Below are 25,676 nucleotides of genomic sequence, written 5' to 3'. Positions count from 1 at the left end.
ACCAGTGTTCCTTGATGATTCTCTACTTACTGTTAAGGCCAAAACACATTTCCTCATTGTCTGCATCATTAAGCATTTTGCGGTTCTTTGGTGGGAACAGCTGTTGTTTCTTTAGAGGCGATCAGGAGCTGTAATTTTTTTTTTATCTGAGCTGTCATGTAGCAGGGAAAACATCTCAAAAGGTGTGCGATGGTGTTATCACAGGGAAAGAAAATGTTTAGACTGTGACAGACGCTGAATAAATCGTGTTCGGTGACTGGCATCTGCTATCATGCCCCGCGCTGCCTCTTGCGTTGTAGTTCACCCCCGAAGTGTCTCAGACAGCCTCTGCTCCGTAGAGAGCGGGGCTAATTTGGGACATGAGATCTCTTCTAACACCGAGCAGCACTTCAGTTTCCCTCTGCCTTCAATCCTCCGCTGCTTGACCACCAACGCGAGGCACTGCAGCCTGCACTAACCCTTTGCTCCTCATTGCCTAATGGAGCAGAAAAAATGGCCCTGTTTGCGTAATCGTTTGTCCACTCCTGCTTGCTTCAGGCTAGCTGGCCTTTGGGGGGAAAGATTGAGTGAGCGAGCGAGCGTGTGTGTGTGTGTGTGTGTGAGAGAGAGAAAGGAGGATGACAACAAACGGACATTAGGACACACATGCCCTTTCCATAATGTGCTCCCGGCTGGGCAGTTTGGATGGCTATAAAATGAATGCCGCTAATGGCCTCTTGGTTAATGGAGTCATTAAGATTGGATTGCAAGAAGATAAAAGAAATGTGTAAAATGTGTACGAAGCGGTTGGAAACGCAATTGTTTTTATATGTGTACCGTTGCGTTGATCACTTTGTGTGGTTCCAGTTATTATGTATTTCAGCAGCTACATCCAGGAAAACACTATAGGCGGCAGTGACACTGTTTTGCATTCAGCATCGTCATATAACGGCAGTATTTCATCAGTGTGCTTCCAACACGGTGTGAGGCTCAGCTCTGACCCGACTTGTCCTCGCAAGCTCAGAAACTTCCAATGTTTCACCGGTGGATTGTGTGAGAGTGTCGATGTCGTTACCAAAGGCTGATTCGAGGTCATGTCAGTACATATCCCTGAGAGAATATGGCAAGGCTGGCGGCAGTGTTGCTGGTGGAATGAACCCCTCATTAATTCTACGTCAATTTCTTGATTGGCACCAGAGGGGTTTGCGATTGTCGCCGTGCCCGTCATGTTTCTGAACCTGAGCTACGGTCCAGCTTGTCTCATCTACTTGTTCTACTCAATGAAATGCAGCCTTTATTGCACCACAAGAGGAGGGCTAGTTTGTAGGCAAACATTAAATCGCATGAAAAAACAATCAGAAAAGATGGGAGTCAATAGTTTGACTGGTAAACTTTGTATGTGCTAACAATTTGACAAAGCACGTCACTCAAATTAGAGCTGTGTTTTACTGTTTCACTGTTTAATCGGCCCAGTGGGTAGTAACCATATCAATCCGCTCAAGGGGGTCGGTCCATGACATCAGATCCTGAGCAGGTGAAGCCCATTGCTTGAAAACAGAGACCCAGGATGTCGCACTGCAATTACTGATCAAACCTGTCTGGCTCCCCCGATGAAGCGTACGCAAAACCGACATGAGGACTTGACATGCGTTTAAATCACGCCCCCCCCCCCCCCCCCCCAGAGCGGCTGAGCTTACAAGCGGAGGAGCACAGCAAAGAGGCAGAGGGTGAGAAAGAGAGACAGAGAGAAAAAGAGAGAGAGAGAGAGAGAGAGAGACGTGCAGCATCAGAAAGACAGTGAAAAACAGTGCGGCGCAGATAAAATGAAATGTCAATGTTTCGACATTTCATTTTTATTCATTTTCTGGCACTGTTCCTAACTTTTTTTAAATATTCTGATTGAATATACTTGAACATATGTTTACAAAATGGAATAAAACTGTTGAGTGGAAAAGTAAAGTGATATGTACTTGTGTAATTAGCCATCTGATCGACCTTTTAGCTCAGACAGTTACAGTAGGTGAGCCTTCTGTTGTTAAAATATAATCCGAGCCCACCTTTCACCTCAGCTGCCACGTTTTGCCCCGTGTGTCATTGACTTCACAACCCTGGTTTTTAGGATTTTCAGTCGAGAGCCTGTAATCAGCTCCACCAATCAAAATGATTGACGCACAAGACGGTTCCAGCTCTGCTGCCTCGGTCCAAGCGGTGACGCAGCAGTCGGTTATGAGCTACTGCCGGATTTTTCAACGGCTGAATATTTAATTGGCTCAGTGAAACATAAAACTCCAGCCATGTCATTATAACTGATTTTAAGGAAGAAAAAAAAAAAAAAAGATTCCCACTGACAAGCGGTAGGTTTTGGATGTGATGAGACCCTCCTCTCGCTGCAACCACACACAGAGATGTGACAAAATAGTCTTATTCATTCAGGCATCGTTGCCTTCTCGGGGGTATGGCTTTTGCATTGACGGTGTATAACGTTAAATCAGACACACGGGGAAAGAAGTGTTGACTGTAATTAAGTGGAGGTGTGTGTGACCTAAAATAAAAAATGCTTCACAAAAGCCAAATGACTCTTTCAACTCCTCGACACCTTCCGGCGGGCGATACGTCGCTGCTTCACTTAAGCTAAACAAAAGCAGCCCATCATCCGAGAAGCTCAGTTCAAATGAAAAACAATTGCTGTCTCTGCTTCAGTGGTACTTGACGTAATCCACAGAGTTGTTTGACCGGCGTTTATTTCAAGTCTTCCTGAGCTATTCACTTGCTGAAGAATCAAAGTTTAAAGCCAGAGCAATTTATCTCGCTGTTCTCACCGAATCTCCGAGTAGTGCAGTGATTTTTTCCCCTTCACCAAACCCAGAAATGGTTTATTTTATCGCAAAAATACTGTAAGATGTTTGAGGAGGAGCTTGTCCCTTTGAGTGAGCGTGGTGAGTGTTTGGTCACACATGCACACGTGTAGCATGTGTGTGCCGTCTTTATGCATACAGGGCTTATTTTGTGGAATATTCTTCTTTTCCGTCTGTTAATATCTTCAAAAGACGTGTTTGGCTGCCGTGTGTTTAGCATTTTTCTTTTAATAACATGCATGATGAAACCTTGTGGAAGAGGGGCAACTTCATCCGTGCCATCGTTCACGCCGCTGGTGCCAGAATCAATGAATTGCGTTCCTGCCACGCTCAGACTGCTCATAAGACGGGCCTTTCATGTGGAAGTACTACGGGCTGAGGGAGAAGATAATGTGCTGATCCTTACAAGTGATACCAGCTTATTATCACCTGCAATAAGTATCAGCTCTGCTGTCTGCAGGAGGGTAGTAGAAGATGATATAAGAAAGGGATAACGTGGGACGCAACATTTTGGGTGTCTCACTCAAAAGATGCTTCAATAAAGCCGTTGAGAATGGGTTGGGTTGGCGAGTAGATTGTGGATCAGGAATAGATTTGAGGTATTTTACAGGCGTTATGTTTATGTTGCATCTAAACCAGCAATAACTTGAAACATCAGGCTGACTTATTATTTCCTGCTGATAAAGTTGATATCGGAGCCTTGTTCTCAACCAGTTGCGTGTTTATACAACCAATGAATAGGGAGAAACATACCGATCGGTTTCATCCACCTTACCACCAATTCTCCACCATGTCCACCACCGTATCCCCACCTCCGTCGCTGTGTTGTTTGGTGCTGGGCAGCTATTATTTCTTGCTGAAAGAGCAGTGTGCAGCGCCAACAACGTAGATGGGAGCGGTGGGAGTTAACCACACCAGTTAAAACACAGCAATGAGCTCAACAATGGTAAAACACTCTTTGAGGCTGAGGGGAACTGCACACTCAGATGATCATTTTCTTTGTCTGAACTGCAAATGACCCCTATTGCATACAGCAAAATGAATGGCACAGTTAGAAATTATTTGTTGAAATAACTTGCAGGTAGCTAATTACCAGTTATATGTTTCCCCAGTGTGGATTCATTGTTTACCCGACAATGTCAGACCGCTGCCCACTCAGACAAAAGGCACAGCCATCATTTGCACCGCCTGAAGATTTGTCTAACCGAGGCCCCGTGATAAAACCGTTTTTCAATTTTGCCATGCAGTCTCAACGGGACATAATCAGTGGCGAGCAGTTGGCCAGTGACACTCGCCGGCTATATCCTGTCTAGATAATAACAACTGTGTCTCACAGGGGGATAACCTGCCTTATTGCTCAATTTACATACAGCAGGTAATCATTGTGACCGCAGGCTATCTGTGACTGATGGTGTGTGTCAGCACTGTGCATGCAGCCTTTGTTTTCATTTGGCAATCAGACCTTTTGAGCCATGCTGCTGCAGAGATCGATGCTTCATTTGGATGATTGTGTGTGTGTGTGTGTGTGTGTGTGTGTGTGTGTAAGTCACCTAAATGCCTACCTGTGGGCAATTATTCATGTATCCATCTCACTCAGTGTGGCTCTGAAGCAGATAACGTCGGACTACTTTGCTGGGAGACCGTAACCACCGAGGCTTTGATATTAAAACACTGTTGTACAATGATTTATTTCAAGAGAAAACCCAAATTTCAGAAATATGCAAAAAAAAAGGAAGTGTGTGTGTGTACAACCGTATCCTCTGCGGCTCTTTTGGTGAGGGGGTGTTGGAGCCAGAGGGGGGAGTAGGGTGTGGGGGAGAGAAAGATAGGAAGCGATAGCTCAGCAGAAAGATGTAAAGTCCTCCGGTAGCTAGCTAATCTGCCAGGCTTAAGGCGGCTGGTTTTCTCCGCGCCCCTCATTGAGGAAGGCGAAAGATCGGCTGGGCTCACCTTTCAAGGCGCCTGGGCTGCAGCCACAGGGGGAAACCCAAACACATTGATTAGCCGTCAACGGACGAGGGGGGGGGGGGGGGGGGGGGGCAGAGAGGCAAGGGCGGTCCAACTCCCTCCACGTCGTCTCTTTTTCCCTCTCCACCTCTGACCCCATCCTCCAGCCCAGGCCCCTGCTTCCTCACTGGAACGTCCAGGTTCAGTAGATATGGTTGAAGATGGAGGGAAAGCAATAAATAATTAGTGTGTTGAGCGAGAACAATCAACAAAAACGAGTAATCAAACCAACGGGAAAACCCACAACAGTTGTGTTCAGTTTTTTGCTCTGATCGCAGGCCAAAAATCGAAGAGCGTGCCAGCGTGCGCGTGCGTGTGTGTGTGTGCGTGCGTGTGTGTGTGTGTGCACGGCAGCTGCTGGGTTCTTGTGTTTATCTGTATGAAATCTGTACGGTAAATAAAGCTTGAGTTCTGGCAATAAGACGAAGAAGAGCTACTGTAACGTGGACGAGAGCGAGAGGCCAGGTGTGAAGAAGAGAGCATCTCTCTTGAAAGTGCCAACCGGACACTCGTTTGAAGTGGCACATATCGGCATATCATGAATACACATGAGCAATGTTTACTTTCCGGCAGAGGAAAGCTGGAGGTGAGGTGCTCATTAGAGGCCGAGAGGCCATGGTGATATAAAGAACTGTGGCTGCGATGACTCACTGCTCAGAAAGGTCCTGTAAGTTCCCCGCTTGTATTCATCATTTTTAACCCTGTGTACATTTAATCGCGCTTGTACTGATTAAAAAAAAATAATACAACGGAGCCACTAATTAAAAAGAAATTTGCAGAAAGCTGAAATGAACCTCGGGGGCATTGCAAACATCTCCTCATGTAATATCTCTTCATTGCTCAGTATTTCAATTTAACCCACCAATTATGTTGTAGACTACCTATTAATACGTTTTTGTCTGTACATTTATTAAGAGGACCATTAATCTCTGAGGTGCTTTTGTAAGGTTCGGTAGCTTGACAAAACAAACGGTTGATAATGTTTAATATTGCTGATAACGATAGCGCCAATTAAATAACTCCCCCTGAATTTCCGCTCCAGATTACAACTCAACCACGGGAAGTTGGTTTATCAACCCGGTACCCCCCCCCAGGGGTGAGAATATGAACCAGCACCTTATAAGCCCAGGCTGTTCAGCGGTGGTGTGATTAGAAACCCTTTCCCGGCGCACCGCTAATGCATTCACTGGAGTTTGATAGCCTGCAGTATGGCACGAGTAACCCGCTGCAGAACCGCCCCCCCCCCCCCCCCCCCCCCCCCACATCACTCAGGGTGAAACGCACAGTTTTCCGCTGCCTTTCTTTCTGTGTTATTTGCTATGAACTTTAATTTTTTTTTTCTTGTTAACTGAATACATGTCAGTGCATAGGGTTCCTCTGACAGCATTAGAGCAATAAGTAACGGCTCTTAAGTCTTTCTGGGGCGGATCTGGGTGGAGATTAAGCAACATTGGTTAAAGGGAGACGGGCGGGGAAATGTGTTTTGGTCTTAGAGGCATTTGACAGCTCCTCCATAATAGTGAGCTAATCCTTTTTATACGGTGTGTGTCTGTCTCTCTTCCGTTCCTACACACATTGGCAACAACCATGGGCATTGACTGGCACACACACACACACACACACTCGCATTCATCAACACTAAACGTAAGGAAAACAGTGCATGAAACTACCCCCTGGCAGCGGTGGCCATATAAACGCTGTCCTCCTCCAAAGACCATCGGCAGAAGGTTTTGCACCGCTGAATCTAGTGGCTGAGGTAAACGCCACCTGATCCCTCCCCCATTGCCCCCCCCCCCCCTAACGCTTCAGTGTGCAAACATTCCGTAGCAAGAAGTGCCTTATCTATCGCCGCGCACTTGTTCAACTCATCAAGAATTAATTGATATCTGACATTTGATATCCATTGTTGAATCACTTTAATGACATTGATGTGACAGACTCAATTTAGCCAGTTAGGCCACATCAGAGTGAGAAGTCATTTCGTCCCTCCTGTAATTATCTCCCTCACCGCACCCTGTGATTGCACAGACCAATTAAAAAGCATCGACCTCCCATCCGGTTCGCCCCTCTCTGCCACCAAATTGTTGTGTCATTCGTTAAGCATCATGGCTGCCCGGGCTCACTCTCTGCTTTTTGTTCCTCTCTCTCAGGGGAAAGTCAAAACTAATAATTGTGTTTCTTGCCGTGTGATAATGCGGTTCCTTTCGAGTCTGTATTGAAACCTCGATCCAGTCCCTCTGCAGTGGCTGCGTCCCTCCGTATCTGAAGAACTGATGGTATCTCCCCCTCTGTGAATTTCCTCCTCTCTTGCTGAATTAACCATTCGTTCCCTATGGCTCTCTTTCTCGGCTTTCAATATTCCCTCTCTGGCTTCCCTATCTCTCCTGCACCAATACATTTCCTCCATCTTGCTCTCTGTGTCTCACTCTCCTACCTTTTCCTTTCTCTGCACCTGCTCACCTCAATCTTCTCCCTGACTTAAGGCCCAACTCTGTATCCTAATGACGCTTTGCATGTCTCCGTCCAGAAAGCATCAGAGTGTAACCTGCTAAATTGGAATGTTATGGTGAGGCAACACACACGCATGAGAAACTCTTGAGTTAATGGACAATTTACCTCACCTCATTGTTACAGACTTTACATTCATTAGGCACCCTCTGCCAGTCTTTATCTCTCTCCCACTCACTCCTTTATTCCTTCATGCTCTCCTATCTTTCACAGCCCAGGTTGTCTTTGTCCTAAAAGCCTGGCTGATTCTTTTTTTATTGTGTCCCACCTTTACTGTATGTTTGCTGGGGCATTTGTCCAGCTTGGTCCCTCCAGCCCGTAACAGTAACAGCCAGCCATATATCAAGCCAATTGAAAAACATCAACATTATAGTCCCCCTCCCTTTCCTGACCTTTTTTGCTCTCTTCTGTGCCCTTCACCTTTGTTCCAGGAGGGAACAAATGGAGGGAGAGACGGCTGTAGGCATCAGGAAAGGTGAAGGATAATGGAAAAGAAAGCACTTGTGTTACTTTGTATTTGTTTCTTTGCCCTTGTGTGAGTGCAGTTGGTTCCGGACAAAGCAATCCCGTCTAGAAGCTGTTACTGGTGTGTGGAGGCTCTGTCCTGACCAGAAGCTTAGAGGAGAAGGCTCATGCGGAGGAAGAATATACTTGTGTCAGCAAATCTGCAATCTATGTGTGTGTGTGTGTGTGTGTGTGTGTGTGTGTGTGTGTGTGTCTGTGTGTGTATACACACGTGCATTACAGGCTTCAGGGAGAGGAAGTAAAAGGTGTCACAGTGAGAAAGATAGGGCAAAATGGGAAAAAGAAACGATTGATGGATGAGAGCTCATCACCAAGGTAGTAGGAGAGAGAATGGCTGGTGAGTTAAGCGATGCGTTAAATGTGATATATGACACGGCCACATACATTTTGTAGACACACAAAGTGATCTATACTCATTCACAGAAGACAAATGCACTGCCACGCACCCACATATTTAGTTACGGCAGCTGATTGCAGGCAACGTTGCACTGTTAAAGCTTTATTGGACCTATAAAATAATAGCAGCTAGAGGCCTGTCTGGCGTTGGTTGCTGTGGCGATGCTTTCCAAGGGAGAAAGCAGTAATGGAGGAAGTCTTGAGATAGTGTGATCACCCAAGACATCCGTCTCTGAGATTACTGCTTCCTCTCTCCTCCCCCCCCCGCCCCCCCCTCGTGTTGGTGTGGTGCTCACAGCAATTCATTATTAGCGTTGAAAAAATCAGCAGCATCGTGTCCATCCAGGAACAATGTCCCAAATACTCTGCATCCTCCACAGACTTCTACGGGTCAGAATGAAGACATACAGCATTCATTATGCAAAGTTGTTCCATTATTATATATATTATAATATGGGTAAATATAGCTGGCAAGTTAAAGGGGTGGAGAAGACTCTACAATAAACTAAAGCGCACCCAACATATCAAAACCCACAACTCTCTACCACGAGTAAGTATTCCTGCACGCCATGGGTGCTCGCGCTCCCAAAGCCCGCACACTCGACTGAACCACATATGCCGTGACACATCTCGCAGATACACTGGCATCCGCGCATCCTTACAGACTCTCAGCGCAGAGGCCGCGCCGCGCAGAGGGGCTGACGGCTGCCATGGTAATAGGCCAGCGAGGCTGGAGGATCGGGCTGTTACCAACAGGATGTGTTGGAGGAGTAGAGAAGAGGAGAGGAGAGGGAGAAGGGGGGGTGGCATACAGAGTAAACAGGAAAATACAGTTATTCATCCAGCTCTTCTATAGAGTGACATATAGTCTCATACAAAAAGTGTTCTATTTAAAACAAGGCATGTAGGCATGTAGAGATCGGGGGGGCAGTTTCCTATTTGGTACACAAAATCAAGTAGTCATTGAGGAGCAATCGGCTGATAAATGACTTCCTGAATAACTTTGACTTGAGAACATATGACAGATAATGATGAAGTACTAAAGGAGAGACTGGAATATACTACAGCAATGAATCAGTTCAAAAGCATTTGTGACCCGGAATGACGTTAATCATTCTGTTCCAGATTAACTCTGAACTGGCTGGGCGGCACAAACTGGTAACGACTCATTAATCACTAATTACTCAGTCATTAGGTACTCTTTTTGGTCGTAGCCCTCCACGTACCCTCGCTGGAGATTATTGGGTATTTTGCAGTTATTTTGATACATATAAATATGGCCGTATATCCTGTTTTTTCATTTATTTTACAGATATCTTATTAAAGGATCCACGCCACTTCAGTGTGTGATATATTCAGACAAAATGGATTAACAGACAAGTGGAATGAAGGCCAAATGAGAGTGGATGCAGAAAGTGGTTGATGAGATGAAGATGAGGGCTTTGTGTACGGGGGGAGTCAGGGAGGGAGGGGCAGAACGAGGCTACCCAGGATGAGGGAGGGGGGAGGAGTCAAGCCGGAGGGAATGCTGCTGATAGGATGAAGTGGATATGGTGTGGGGAGGGGGTCGTCCTCCATCCAGCAGCAGTGTGGTCTCCACTTGCCCTTGCGACCTTGTCTTCTCAATTTCTATCACTTAATGAACAAGAAGAACAAAGATGTGCATCTTACTTAAAATCAGGTCTGTCAAAAGGAGCAGTGGAGGAGAGAGTGAGCGAAATAAATAAATAATGGCATAGTAGAGTATAAATATAGTGATATCCTCCAGGCAAGTTCTATGTAATGCTCTTTCTTACTCAGTGTCACAGAGCCACCCTCTGTTCTCTGTGACCCCTGGTTACCCCTTCTCACCTGACGTCAGCAGACATGGGGCGGCCATCTTGACTTCAAATAAAAGATTGACAGGGTTGTTTCTCAGTGCTTTATTCCTGTGCTGTTGCATTGTGGGTAGTGGGAGAAACCAAGTGTGGTGGCAAAGGAGGGGGTAAATTGTGTGGGGTTAGTGAGGTTTGCTCCATAATCATTGTTAGAATTATTGGTGGATGTGTACGGTGTTATGATAAGAGCTGTTAACAGAGGGAAATGGGGTAGGCAATCTAGTAAGACCGGGTCTGCACAAGTATCCCATGTTAATGGTCATTATTATCCCCATGTGATTAGGGCCCTAGAATTGGTGGGACCCAGGTGTATAAATGTCTCACCTAGTGGAGTAATCGGGAGTTGGTGGGCTACGCCTGGTGGGAGCGGTTGCACCTGTGAGCACCTGCACGTTACGGCTTGGGAAGGATGTGAATAAAAAACTTTATTGGCATACAACGTCCTCTGTCTACTATTGTGGAGAAACTCGGGATGTCCTTTTGACAAATGGTGTCAGAAGTGGGATCATTATGCCACCCAAGACCAGGCAAGACCGAGGTGCGGGCACAGAGGAGCAGGGGGGAATGGAGCAGGAGCCGGCCAGCTCTACGGAGTTACAAGAACCAGCTGCTGTTGGTAGGGGTGACGCCGTAACTCCGCCTGCTGTGGGCCCAACAGAGGGAATTGTCTCAGAACTGGCGGGCCTGGTTAAAGTCCTCCTACAGTCCCAAGTTGCCCGTGACGATCGAATGGAGCAAGTAATGGCTAAACAAGACCAGCGTTGGCGAAATATGCAGCACCAATTCCAGCAAATCCAGCACCAAGTGGGAGAAATCCAGGCCGGAGGGGACCAAAGGGCAAGTCAGGCCGTGTCTACCGCTGCAAGCCCAGTGCCAACAGAAGAAGGTACGTCGTTTGGAACTATCGAGCCAAGGTTAAACCCCTTGACCAGAGAGGACGACATTGAGCAGTTCTTAACAACCTTTGAAAGAATGGCTACGGCATGCCGGTGGCCCCAAGCTAATTGGCCGATAAGACTGGTTCCCCTGCTGACGGGAAAGGCACGTGGGGCCTATGTAGCCATGGATGGGAATGATGCTGAGGACTATGATAAAGTGAAGGAGGCCATACTTATAAAATATGAGATTAATGCAGAGATTTACCGGCAAAGGTTCCGCTCAGTAGAGATTCGGCCAGACGAGAACCCCCGTGAGCTTTATGTACGATTGAAAGATCTCTTCTCAAAATGGGTGAAGCCAGAGACGTGTAGTATTCAGCAGATGTCTGAAATTATTATCTTGGAGCAATTCATGCGAATGATAAACTCTGACATGGCAGTGTGGATTAAGGAGCGTGCTCCAGCCACAGCAGAAGAAGCAGCCAAGCTCGCAGATACATACCTGGCTGCCCGCCGGGAGACCCAGCACAGCTTTGGAGGTCGAAGTCAAAGGTGGTCAAGTAAGTCTGGGGGGGAAGGGGGTCATGCCCAAGGTATAGGGAGTGTTTTTGGTAAGCAAGGGGATAGAACTAAGAAGCAGGAAGTTAGATGTTACTATTGTGGGGAGATAGGACATACAAAGCCCAGTTGTCCATCCAGGAACCTTAAGCACTCGGCTGTCTGTCATGTTCGTCGCCCTTACGAGCCACACACTGTATCACCTGAGGCTAGGCAGACAGGCACCACAGACATATTGACACCAGTACTGGTGAATGGTCAGTCGGCTAAAGCCTTAGTGGATACGGGTAGCACTCAGACGTTAGTACGTGACAGCTTGGTTCCTGTGCATAAATATAGTACCCAGAAGGCCATTAAAGTTTGCTGTGTGCATGGGGAAGTGAGGGAGTATCCGACTGCAGAGATGTACATAACCGTGCAGGGCCAGACTTTTTTGATGGAGGTGGCTGTGGCGGCCCAGTTACCACATGAGGTAGTACTAGGGCAAGATCTTCCCATTCTTTGTGATTTGGTTCCCAAAGTTCAGCCCTGTTATGCAGTAACCCGAGCCCAGAGGGCGATAGCTGACCTGCAGGAGATGCCTTTTGCAGATGTTGACTTTGATGTGCCAGTTGAGAAAAGACGCAAATCAAAAAAAGAAAGGCGGAAGTGTAAGTTTGAGGGTAGTATGAAAGCGGGAGGTGAGGAACTGCCTTTGCCCGACTGCGCTGTTAATATGACAATCCCGGAGGACATAGGTGAAATGCAGAGAAATGATCCGACTTTGCAGGACTGGTTCCAGAAGGTGTCTGTGGTAGATGGGGTTAGGAAAGAGGGTGGATCGGCTTTGATGGAGGAAAAATACATTTTGGAAAAAGGCATACTCTATCAGGTGAAAGGTGCGGTTGAAGCATTGGCAGTGCCGGAAGCAATGCGCCATACCGTGATTACTTTAGGCCACTCGGTGCCTTGGGCAGGACATTTGGGCAAGGCCAAGACGTTAGCAAGGGTTGGAAGTCGGTTCAGTTGGCCCAAAATATATACGGATATAACAGAGTTTGTTCATACTTGTACAGAGTGTCAGATGACATCGGGAAGGAGAGTGGCCCCGGCACATTTGTTACCATTGCCGGTCATTGACACACCCTTTAGTCGCCTGGGAATGGATATAGTAGGGCCCCTGGAGAAAAGTAAGAATGGGAATCGGTATATTTTAGTAATCTGTGATTATGCCACCAAATACCCAGAAGCCTTTCCCCTTAGAACCATCAAAGCTAGACAAGTAGCTAACTGTCTGGTACAGCTGTTCTCCAGAGTGGGAATTCCTCGTGAAATCTTAACAGATCAGGGTACGAACTTTATGTCGGTGCTGTTAAAACAGGTGTACCAGCTGTTGGGAATAAGGGCAATTAGGACCACCCCTTACCACCCCCAGACGGACGGTTTGGTTGAACGATTCAACCAAACTCTCAAAAGCATGCTGCGCAAGTTCGTTTCCAAGTCAGGGTCCGACTGGGACCAATGGTTACCGTATCTGTTGTTTGCTTATCGAGAGGTGCCGCAAGCTTCCACGGGTTTCTCCCCATTTGAACTATTATATGGCCGGCAGGTGAGAGGACCTTTGGACCTGCTTAAAGAGCGGTGGGAGGGACCCAAAGATGGAAAGTGCAGTGTGGTCCACTACGTGGTCCAAATGAGGGCGCGGCTGGAAGAGATGACATCACTGGCCCAGGAACACCTCAACAAAGCCCAGCAAACCCAAAAGGTTTGGTACGATAAAAGGGCAAAGGAGAGATCGTTGGAGCCTGGCCAAAAAGTGCTGCTGCTGCTACCCACCACAGAGAACAAGTTGCTAGCTAAATGGCATGGACCCTATGAGGTGCTGCGGAGAACGGGTAGAGTGACCTACGCAATCTCCATGCCAGAGCGGGGTAAGAAAACTCAAAACTTCCATATTAATTTGTTGAAAGAGTTCCACCCCAGGAAGGAGACCGGGGCCGTACAACTGTTTGTTCGAGTGGTCGGTGAGGAAGAAGAACCAACAGAGCAGTACTTCCCCACCAGCTCCACCCCACAAACTGTTGATATATCCCATCTAGAGCCACCTCAAAGAAGCCAGATAAAGCAACTGCTGGATCCCAGGCTGTTTCAGGAGAAACCGGGATGTACTAACTTGGTGCTACATGATGTAATCCTTAGGGAGATAACTCCCGCCCGCCAGAAGAGTTATCGGATCCCTGAACGCCTGGTGCCAGTGCTGAAGGATGAACTGGATATTATGCTCTCCATGGGGGTGATCGAACCATCCCTTAGTGAGTGGTGTAGCCCCATTGTTCTAGTCCCCAAAAAGGATGGTACCCTTAGATTTTGCATTGACTTCAGACATCTGAACAGCGTGTCTAAGGTAGACCCTTATCCAATGCCAAGAATCGATGAATTAGTGGAAAGACTGGGCAGAGCCAAATATCTATCCACCATAGACTTATGCAAGGGGTACTGGCAGGTCCCTTTAACTGCCAGAGCCAAGGAACTGACAGCGTTTAGAACCCCATTTGGGCTATTTCAATTCAGGGTTATGCCATTTGGACTGCAGGGGGCACCAGCGACTTTCCAACGTTTGATGGACCAGATCCTGCAGGGCACCAGGGAGTTTGCGGCCGCATATCTGGACGATGTGGTCATCTTCAGTGAGACCTGGGAAGAACACTGTCAACATTTGCGGCAAGTCTTGGGAAGAATTAAGGCAGCCGGTCTTACCATCAACCCAAAGAAGGGTACAATTGCCAAGAGAGAGATCAGCTACTTGGGATTTGTGATTGGAGGAGGAGTCATTCGGCCGCAGCAGGAGAAGATAGAGGCCATTCGAAGTTACCAACCTCCGACAACTAAGAAACAGGTGAGATCTTTTCTGGGCTTGTTGGGATGGTATCGGAGGTTTATACCTAATTTTTCTGGCAGGGCCTCTGTGCTTACAGATCTCACAAAAGCCACCGCGCCCAACAAGGTGGTCTGGACGGAGCAGGGTGAGCGAGCTTTCCAGGACTTACGAGAGGCAGTATGTGGAGATTCCGTTTTGCTTAGCCCAGATTTCCAGAGGCCATTCATTCTGCAGACGGATGCCTCTGGAGTCGGACTGGGGGCGGTGTTACTACAGGAAGTGGACGGAGACCGCAGACCGGTGGCATTCCTGAGTCGTAAACTCTTCCCTCGGGAAACCCGTTATTCGACAGTGGAACAGGAGTGCTTGGCCATCAAATGGGCCACGGATTCACTACGGTACTACCTGTTGGGAAGACCCTTTGTGTTAGAAACCGACCATCGGGCTCTACAGTGGTTGGACCGCATGAAAGACTCTAATGCCCGGATAACAAGATGGTCTCTCTCTCTCCAGCCCTACCAGTTTACTGTGCAATACTGCCCGGGAGCCAGGAACAAGGTGGCTGATTTTTTGTCGCGGATCCCAGAGGAGGAAAATAACTAAAATGGGTTGGTGACCCCAGCTCGTGGAGGGGTGGAGCGTTGACACTTGGGACGACAGTGGTCGTCTGCAGAAGGAGGAAGAAGTGTCACAGAGCCACCCTCTGTTCTCTGTGACCCCTGGTTACCCCTTCTCACCTGACGTCAGCAGACATGGGGCGGCCATCTTGACTTCAAATAAAAGATTGACAGGGTTGTTTCTCAGTGCTTTATTCCTGTGCTGTTGCATTGTGGGTAGTGGGAGAAACCAAGTGTGGTGGCAAAGGAGGGGGTAAATTGTGTGGGGTTAGTGAGGTTTGCTCCATAATCATTGTTAGAATTATTGGTGGATGTGTACGGTGTTATGATAAGAGCTGTTAACAGAGGGAAATGGGGTAGGCAATCTAGTAAGACCGGGTCTGCACAAGTATCCCATGTTAATGGTCATTATTATCCCCATGTGATTAGGGCCCTAGAATTGGTGGGACCCAGGTGTATAAATGTCTCACCTAGTGGAGTAATCGGGAGTTGGTGGGCTACGCCTGGTGGGAGCGGTTGCACCTGTGAGCACCTGCACGTTACGGCTTGGGAAGGATGTGAATAAAAAACTTTATTGGCATACAACGTCCTCTGTCTACTATTGTGGAGAAACTCGGGATGTCCTTTTGACACTCAGCCATTAAGGAATTCTTGTCTCTTTCTCTGCCTCTCTCTTTCGAATGCAAATTAAACAGTGTTGATTTTCATCGTCTGCCTTCAACGTCGCATCTCGATTTTAGCGCCCACTGCCCATCTATTTTTTTTCTCATTAGCTTCGTTCCAATTGCCTGCATCTCAGCTGTCCTTTTTTTCTTCCGCTCACTGTTCCCTTCTATCCCACCTGTATATGTGTGATATCAAGTTAATCACTCTGCCACAATGCTTCTCTGCTTCTCCTTCCTCTCTCTATTCCTCTGTGTTGTGAAAGTGATTGTGGTGGATGGCTGGATGGCGCACTGGGGTGGTGAGTGTGTGTGTGTGTGTGTGTGTGTGCAATCATGCATGTCGAGGGACAGGTTAAAGGTGAGGCAGGGGGCGCTGCTAGAGGTGGTGGCATCGGTTTCTCATCTAATATCAGGGGTGTTTAATACGTGTTGCCCCAGTGCTCAATATGAAATTATACCATATTTTAGAGCCCAGCGTAATAAAGAGAGCTGCAGTTTGCTAACACAATGTCTCCAAGGACACAAGCACACTTAAAAGTCCCATGTCTGAATCTAGTTACACTGAGGAACGGAGGGCTTCAGCAGGACTAAAGCTGTCTGTTCTGTCAGTATGGAAAGATTGCTTGATTTTTGAATGTACTCTTGGAGCATCATCTCAACAAGCATTCTGGTCTATTATTAAAAAAGAAGCAGCTGTAAAACAGTGTCTACATATTACGGAGCATCTCAAACCACCGTAACTTCAAAATGATCCATTTGTTCCAGTAATATTTAAAACGTTCACAGGAGTTTTTTGGTATAGATGTTTTATCCCATGAATGTGTTTGGAGAGCCAATAAGAAGTTGAATTGGTGTTATCTGGTTCTCCTTCATAGATCCATGTGATTGACGTTGCGCTAAATGTAATCAAGGAGGTAAATACACATTGCTTTGTTTCTGCCTCTTTGAGTAGCAGGCACTGCCTAGCAGACAAAATATTTACTTGAAAGATAATTTGAAATCTGAATATGGAATTACAGCCCTTGTGTGTAGGATTGTGTGCTTGTCAGGTTGCGATGCTCATTTGACGACGATTGTCGCGAAGGGTTTGTGAGGAAATTATAATTTGACTTGAAAGTGGTACCAAAGGAAAAAAAAAGACTGTTAGGCGATAATCACAGTTTAGCATTATTTCAGTGGCCAATTTATCCCCTCTCAGACTCACCTCTACTAGCTTCAAATTGAATACAACTGAACCACATCTGTATGTAAAGTTCAGCATTGTTACTTGAATGCTGGCATTAGCCTGCTAACACACAGCATAGCATGCTAATATTACCTGTATAACCATCTCTGCCACTGCTGTGATGCGGTTCTGTTGTCAGAAAGGTGTTTATCAACACTAGAATTGTATTATACTTTAATGGAGTTGTGTTGACCCCCGAAGTCGCCATAATGTTTGAATTTGTATTGTTCCAAAAAATATCTGACAAGACAGAGAGTGTGTTGACCATTTTGACCTTTGTAGGCCATCTCCGTTGTTGTCATTTATGAGTTTAAAGTGATTCTGTACACATAAACTGTGTGCTCTTTCCCTGCCCTATTTAGCCTCCCTCCCTCTGCCTCTATTCCATTCTCCCTCATTCACACAGACACACAAACACATAATGCCTGACACAAGGCATTTATTCCACCATGTAAACAATCTACCAAATGTTGCTCAGGTTTTTCCGGTAGCATTCATATTTCTCCTTCTATGACAAATGGAGCAATGGACAAATTTGCAGGACAAAAAATAAGCAGATTGCAGGAAAACAAGTCACATTTGTCCTGTTGCCCCAAATCTCTACGGTTGATAGGCCCAGGTGCAGAACATGATTGGTTTTCTAATAGGTAATGTGGCTTGAGACACCGGCGAGTATATGGGACCACCTGGGTGTCTGTATGTGCACACATAGCATGTGTGTGTGAGAGTGTGTAGCAGCGTTCGCCCTTGGTTGAGCTGATTAGGCTGTTATGTGGAAGCTCTGCGCTCATTACCAAGTTACGATTCACAAGAGCCGCCATTGTATCCCAGATAAGGTCACTGGAGAAGGTAACGTAGAACATGCAGCACATGATTTGTCCTCTTGTACCTTCAGTGGTTGAAACGCATATTGAGATCAAAGAACATTAACTGCACAGGTTGAACTATGCTGCAACTGCTTCTGAAGGCTCTGAGGATAAGAATTTATTTATTCTTGTATCCGTATAACAGCCGCTGCATTGGCCATTGGACATTAAGTCTGTACAGAGAGCGGAAGTTAGACCCTTATCAGGAATAAGGGTCTAACTTCCGCTCTCTACTGATGAAAAACCCTAATTCCAGATCATATCGACATTTGTAACCACATCCAAAACATCATGCTCATATCACATATAACTCTTAGCAGTATGTTGTGCGGCCCTCAAACTAAAATAAAGATAAGATATAGAGTTTTTTTTTGTAGACAGTGAATCAGGAGTGTGACTCTATTGAACTCCTGTTTAGAAATCCAAAGTTAGTAGAAAGCAAGTCAGTCGCCACAGCTAATAGTGCTTTGTCCTAAGTGTTTCTTGGTGGTAATTTAGAAAATGATTGCTCCATTAAGGGGATGTTTATAATGAAGTAGATTTCTAAAGCTACTGCCCTCTGCAGTGGTTGTTACTACTTGCTTACACCACGCCAGCTGTGCACAGCTGCTGGTCATAGCCAAAATTTAGCATTTCTGGCTTTTATAACCTCCCATCAGACAACTTAAAGTGATGTCACTGATGCTAAGCACTTGCTTTCCTAAGGTCAATGAGGTTCTCCAATCACTACCTTCTCTCTATCTCTCCTCTGTCTCTTAAGTCTCTCTGTGATGCCAGAAGTAGCTGCTTGGCATGCTGGGGATGCATCCTCTTTTGCAGACATGACTAATGCATGGCACACCCAATATATCTACCAGTCACAGCGAGCTAGACGTGTGTAGGCGAGAGCCTTCTCACATTTACCTGTTCTGTATGCTTGATGAAATCATTTAATTTGCTAAATATACTTAATCCTGGATTATAGCATACGCCTCACACTACGCTTACACACACACACTCACGCACTCACGCACACACCCACATGGATTTTCTCATCTCTATGTCGATTGTTCTTCACCTGATGGGTAGCGGTGCTGAGATTCCTGTGGTTTGTTGATGTTCCATCATAGCGGTCCCTCTCAGTGAGCTGGCACTTCGCCACAGGGTTGGTCACGCTAATAAAGACCTTTTGAACTGAGCCGAATTGACTTGAGACATGTGGAGGCGAAGAAAAAAAGAGAAAGTTAAATGGAATTATGAACAAAGACTGGGGCCAAAGATGAGATAATGAAAGGTTTTGTCCTCCAGCTGAAGACCTGCCATTTCTTTCTGCCACCCATGCTAAAAATGAATAATTAAAGGCTAGGTCGGCTGGATGGGGTCCCTCGATAAAGGCAGATAACGTCCTTAGGTAATGTTTGATTCAACCTTTATTTTGATTTTTAAGGTCGAACTTCAGGGACATTTTAAAATGTTGACATCTGACTTTAAAGGAGTAAGCAGTGGACTTCCCTTTGTCATTGTATAATTTTATTTCTTTGTCTTTTGCACATGAGTGACAGTACTTTGAACCTAACATGTGAAGAGAGAGAAATGTGAAACAGGCCTGATTTGAACCCACTTCTGCCTCTCATGTGAGTACTGAATTGCTGGATTTACTCCAGTCTTACTGTTCCTCTTCGAATCTTACCAACCCCGGTGTCGAAGAACAGTCATTGTCACCTGTTTTAAATCAGATGCTGATTCTTAGAGACCAATGCTGACTTTGTATGGAACTTGGTCCTAGATTAGCAAAAAGGCATTCATAAGAAGCCGGCGTGTCAATCAAACAGTCAATTACAGCACCCCAAACGAGCGAGATGAAACCTATGGGCTGTTTGTATTAGTTACTGTTCCACCGATGAAGCAATGTGACATCTTGTGTGTGGGCCTGCGGCGGCGTCAGGCCTGCAGAGGCTGTCTAGTCCAACTAATGAGGATGGAGAGAGGGGTCAGAGATAATAACCAATCTAAATAAGGACCTTGATTTGACTTTAACACTGTGTCATAGTGTGTGTGTGCGTGTGCTCGGAGGTGATGTCCTCCCACCTTCCTGCTGTTATGTTATGACTAGCGTCCTTGCTCGGAGCGCACTGTCATCCGGAGGTGTCATCCACGCAGCGCACTGCTGGCTACATTCTGAAGGCTGACAGAGACGGACACACCTTCACAAACGCACACATATTTAAATGTACGCAAACACATACGCAGTTGCGCGTGAACCTTTTTCTGGGTATTCTGCGAGGATGGACAAATGCAGGATACATGCACGCTCCCACGTGCGCTCACGTGCTCTCTGCTCGTCGGTGAGCGTACATGTTGTGCAAACCCGTAACAAAGCACTGTCAGAAACTGAGTGTCAGCTCACCTGACAGGAACTCAGAGCTCCGCCTTCCTCCCTCTCGCCATCCCATTTTCCTTCTGTCCAACCTCATTTAACCTCGGCCCTTAAACTTAAATGAATTTGACATGTACTCACTTAACATGTCAAATTTCTGGTTTTTGTTTCATCTGACCACTGGGGGATTTTTAATGTTTTGGAGCCTCACTATTTTTCAAAACTGAATTATAAAGCAGTTGCCAGGATCCACTTGTCCACATGTAATTATTTAGATGAAATCTGTATTTTGGGAGAATTCTTCAATTTCTTTTCAGCTCAGCGGGACTCAGAATGGAAGCGTTTCTGTCTAACATGTCATGCAGAGAAGTGTTTTGGCGTGCTTTATTTTCTGATTAAATACAGGGCTTAGCAGCCACAGCAGAGGTGTTAAGAAGCATCGAAGCTGAATGTTAACCAATACTCTGAAGCCAACAGGCCTCCTTGTAAGTGTAGCCGTCGGGAGGAGCAGTAAGTAAGCCCCCCAGTGGGGCTTGATTCAAGTGCGCACAAGATGCGCTGTTGATGAAGAAGCTGTTGCCTTGCAGAACAACGCAGGTAACATTTTAACACTTGAACAATTCCCCAAGGTTGTTGATGAACACATTTCCTAGGCCAACGGGAGGGATTTGAGAAATGTGCTGTTATTGTGCATATTTTGTGACGATAATGGCTACATTTTTTGTGTGTGTGGGCCGTCACAAAACGCAGTGCATACAGCCCCTCTTTGGTGTGGCAGTGTTTGCAGTATGCTGCCAGATACATTTCAGTTACCTGCTAAAATATATGTTCACTCCTCTCAGCCTCAATAATAAAGGCACAATTCTTCAATTCCATGTGCTGCCTTCCTGACTGCATCGACAGCTTGTATATGTTCCCCCTGTCCTTGTTTTAGCCTGCAGGCCTTTATGATAGGATCGTTTAAGACTTATTCGCTTCAATGACAATAAGAGTGACAACTCCCTTCGTGTGTCCATATATAAAGCAGTGTAAAGGGACTTCACACGTCACATTTAAAGCCAATTCACCTGGGAGGCTGATTCTTTGAAGGCATTTCCTTGCAGGCTGAATGGCTTTGCTGCGCACTAAATGAGTTGTGTAAGTTCTTTCCACAGCTGCAGCATTGTGATTGTTCACTGCAGCCAAAAATGAAAAAGACCCCTTTTTTTGGAGCATTGCTTGTCATATAATGGCTTAATTCGGGTAGACCTGGAATTTGCTGCGCATGTATACGGATGTGAGACCCGCTGATCAATCATAGCAACTAACATGGCAACAAGACCTGCGTAGGACAGCTGAAACAGACGAGATGAATCAGTAGTTGTGCTTTAATGGCAATGCCTTTGTCAAACGGGGTTTGTTCCCAAATTTTGGGGTTGACAACATTGCACGGAAAAACACCGTGGACACAACAGGCTGATTACGAGTGTGAATGATTCAAAAGTAAAAGAGCATACAGCATTCATACGCTGTTCAATTGATCTGAGAGCACTGCCTTCAGTCCCAGAGCCAGTGAGGACACAATGCCACAACACAAGGAGAGCCACTTGCAGCAGTGCCCTTGGTCCATTCATTTGTAAATCCCTGATTGCAGCCGTTCATACAGCTGTTTGGTGCACAGAGTTGGTCGGCCTGTACCCATTTCCAATCTAAAACGCCGCAGCCTGAATTGAAACCTGAGGGAAGCCTTGATAGATTGATGACGTTCACACAGCTTGGTGGGACCCTGGGTGGCGTGACCACAGTCACACAAAAAGCCAGCAGGCACACACAAACACAAATAGACATGTCCAATGTATTCACCACCTGCTCAGTCACCCTCACGCGCTCTAGAAGCAACACTCACCAACATTTCCGAGATTGGGTCGACACCTCAAAATGCTTTACCACGAAAGACAGGGAATCAGAGAATTTAGTGTGTGTGCGTGCGTGTGTGTGTCAGTAGCTGTAGGGCTTTGTTTGTATATTAGGCTCAATTCCTGCATTACTCATTTTAGCACAACGCATCAAAAAGACAGGACGACGTGGCTGCACGCTGACCACACTTGGTTCTTCCTGCATCATCCAGCTTTTGGTTTAGCCCGTCACAGAAAGTAGGACAAAGCTGGGTCCTGATGACCATATTTGGCCTGGTGCTCCGTCCCCTGCAGCCATCTTGCCTGACTCCACTGCATGCTGCCAGGGCCTCGGCGCTCATGCTACCTCCCTCTTGTTGTCCAGCCTCGTTTTTTTCTGTGTTCTTCTCCTTCTTCTTCTTTTTCTCCTGCCCCACCAGAAAAGAGGGAGTTTCATCCCTCTCTTGGTTTCTCTCTTTCCGCTCACCCTGCCCCTTATCCCTCGTTTCCCCTGCCCCCCCCCCCCCCTCTCCTGCTCATCCTGTTGCTGCGCTGTTTTCTCCCCAAACCCTCTTCCTCTGCTCATCCTCCTTCTCCCTCTTCACCCCTCTGCACTGCTTCTTTTGTTCTTTCCGTTCTCATGACTTCCTATGTCCCCCCACCCCCCCGTCTCCCCCTTAAGCCTCCCGAGCAGGAAGCTGTGTTCATCCAGGTTTCCTTCACTGGCTGTGTGCAGGGAGCCGGGGGTCTGCTGGCCCCTGGGCTTTTATGGCTCCGCCCCTGTGTTCCTACTCAGCCCTGCTGCACTATGCACACGTGTTTGCAAATTCATCAACTTACTCACATCTTCACGCATGTGCACCAACACTTGTGTCACACATGGGTCTGGGAGGGCGTTAAGCCTGCGTTTGCACATCCAAAACCATGTGTTTGTTAATGGAATCATACACACTCAGTATGTGTGTGCGTGCCAATACTCTCACACGCACACAAAAACGCTCTCTACCTCCTGGCAGCATGTTTGATCGCCTGGAAAATGAATACTAAATGCAGGGCAAAATGGCCGGCAGGGATCACCTTGGCTGCATGCGGCTCACCGCCGGCTCTATGCAGGCATGAAACTGGAGCACCTCCATACCTAATTCCCCACTCAGATATTGTTGGACTCCACTGCTTGTTAAGGAGACGCACGGTGATGGCTGACTTTTGTCAGTGATTTGTTTTCTTAAGTAGGGGGGAGAGAGGCTCCTCCTGTGCCCTGGCTGTAGCATTCCCTCTGAGCCCTCAGCTTTCCCTCTCACCGACACAGAAACACACACACACACACACACACACACACACACACACACACACACACACACACAGACGGGCATACCGTAGAGGCTCGTCTACACACAGTCAAGCGCGCACACACACACACATTCACAAACATTATGAAGCACTGTCCCTAGTGCTAAAATGCAATGTTTTTCTTAGATTTTGAAATGACTACATATCAGTGCTGTTTTATTTACGCCTGCGTACGGCAGGATGGAGTGTATGAAGAATGTTATTGTGTTGACCTGTTGTTACTGCACTGGCAGGGTTTAGGTCAGTATTCTTGCTCTTATACTTTTATCATGGCCACTGTTTTCTGAACTTGATGCTCAACTTGTGGATTACACCCGACGTGACGATAGAGCCCTGCATGTCTGACTCATCCACTGAGTGCCATACCATAATAATACTTTACATGCAGTATTAAGGCATTTTGAGTTTCTTTGTTTCAAAAATATGAAGAAGCCCAGTGAATTCTCACAGCCAATCATCTCTTAAAAATATATAATTTCAGGTGATAGCAGGATCTTGATTGTCCGTATCCAACCCCTTTTTGATGGCGCTCCGTTGAAACCACAAAAGAAGAAGGTGAGCGTTCTCGCAGAGCTAAAAAACGAACAATTAAGCCCCTTGTTGGCCCGTTGGGTTTGTTTGTGCATGTGTGTGGCAGCGTGAGTAGCGGGGCTGCGTTGGGTGTAGTGTTTGCCACACAGCCATGTCTGTGTGTTTATGTGTGATAATGAATCTGTTTATGTGTATGAGATGTGTTCATAGGAGGACAGCAGTGTGTTTTGTGTCCGAGTTGTTGTGTTTGTTTGCTTCTGTTATCAATGCAGGCCAGGCGACAGAAGCTCTTTAGCGGACAGTTAGTTCAGTCCAGCATGAAGATGAGGTTAGCCGGCTGCCGTATGCCAGCATCACTTTGCTGACTGTATTCCTGCGCTCATGTGTGTCAATGAGTGCGCGTGTGTGAGTATTTATGTAAGTGGGGTCTTTGATGTCAGCGCGTGGCTGCTACTGTTTGCAGATGTGCGTGTTAGGTAATCACAAAACACAATCACTCTGATCTATTCCTGAATCTGCCATCATATATAGCATTCTTCTTCTCATCCACCCACAACCTCTCTCCATTGCTCAGTCCCACATACACATTTTCTCTTTTTTTGGCCTCTATTTTTCATCTCTCTTCTGCCACTCCTCATCTCGGTCCTCCATCTCCTACTCCCACACTCACTTTATCTCTGTGTTTTGTTATATATTACCGCTCCATGTTGTTTGTCTCCGGACATTTCTCTTGTCATCTCTCGTTTCCCCACCCCCCCCCTGTGCCTTCACCCGCTGCCCCCGAGCCCTACGCTCCCCATCGCTGCCACTCCCCTCCTCTCCAGCGTCTCGGCCCCCCTCTCGTTCCAGTCTCCTCCCGCCAACATCCCTTCCTTACCCTCGCTGTCTCCCTCCCTTGCGCGCCTTTTGCCTTCCATCACATGTGTGCACGCTGTCGGAGGGGGGAGTATTGATTGCACGCTTGGGTGACAGGCGCGGTAATGGACGGCGTGGAGTGTGTGCGTGCGAGTGTGTGTGGGGTGGTCGGGGGTGTTTAAGGAACAGTCCCGGCAATAACTCACCTGACCAAGCGGACGGCCGGCGGGCGGGCGGGCGGGCGGGCAGGCGGATGGAAAGGTGCTGCATAACGCAGGGCAACTTGACAGGCTGCATTTGAAAGCCTCTGACCTAAATATAGGGCAACTTTCAAATTGTATCCCTTCAAATTGTAATGTTTTTGACCATGTGAGAACACTGGCAATAAAACAGATGGATAAATTCAGTAACTGCTGCGACAAGTCTCCCTTGCCGTTGTACTATGTTGTTTTATATTTATCTCTAACATGCAGGATATCCAAAGTGCTGTTTTATTTTTTTTAAATACCCCCCCCCCCCCCCCCACTGTGTGCTTTGATGTTGCCAAATCCAGCCATGCTCCTCGATTTTCACCACTGCAGCATGGACAGTAACCCGTACACCCCAGTTAAAATGCTAATGAGGGTGATTCAATTAAAACAATCTCTTTTTCATCGCCTATAACTCCGTTTTGTAACGTTGTGTTTGCACTCTTTTATGGATTATTAGAAAAGGGAAGTTTGTTTTCTATTCTCCCAGGCAGTTTGGGGATATTGTCATAATGATTACAGAGCTTAATGCAGCAGGTCCGTTGACTGTGCAATAGCTTTTGTGTCATGGAGCTCACCCCCGACACTCATCTATTAGATGGAGCCTGTGACCTTTGGGTTCAGGACGGATGCCATTATGAATACTCTA

At 46.7% G+C, this 25,676-nt stretch overlaps 2 protein-coding genes across 5 annotated transcripts in view; both read left to right on the top strand.

Moving 5' to 3' along the window:
- grik5 (glutamate receptor, ionotropic, kainate 5) overlaps window positions 1–25,676 on the top strand; it is a 71,246-nt gene that overhangs the window by 8,646 nt on the left and 36,924 nt on the right. The gene's annotated exons all lie outside the window — the stretch shown is intronic.
- Window positions 10,078–14,589, top strand: LOC134132872 (uncharacterized). Its single transcript, XM_062565532.1, has 3 exons — window positions 10,078–13,966; window positions 14,156–14,458; window positions 14,521–14,589. Exons 1-3 carry the CDS (start codon window positions 10,658–10,660, stop codon window positions 14,587–14,589), a joined length of 3,681 nt encoding a protein of 1,226 aa, XP_062421516.1. The 5' UTR covers window positions 10,078–10,657.

Source organism: Pungitius pungitius, chromosome 11 (assembly GCF_949316345.1).
Source record: "Pungitius pungitius chromosome 11, fPunPun2.1, whole genome shotgun sequence".
In the NCBI taxonomy this organism is placed as follows: Eukaryota; Metazoa; Chordata; class Actinopteri; order Perciformes; family Gasterosteidae; genus Pungitius; species Pungitius pungitius.
This window is presented reverse-complemented; position numbering and strand designations above follow the sequence as displayed.

Excerpts from the sequence above, each read along its gene's own strand:
- LOC134132872 (XM_062565532.1), top strand. The coding sequence starts at position 10,658 with ATGCCACCCAAGACCAGGCAAGACCGAGGTGCGGGCACAGAGGAGCAG. Across the intron at positions 13,967-14,155 it reads ATCTGAACAGCGTGTCTAAG|GGGGCACCAGCGACTTTCCA; the intron begins GTAGACCCTTAT and ends TTTGGACTGCAG. Across the intron at positions 14,459-14,520 it reads CTCCGACAACTAAGAAACAG|GGCCTCTGTGCTTACAGATC; the intron begins GTGAGATCTTTT and ends TTTTTCTGGCAG.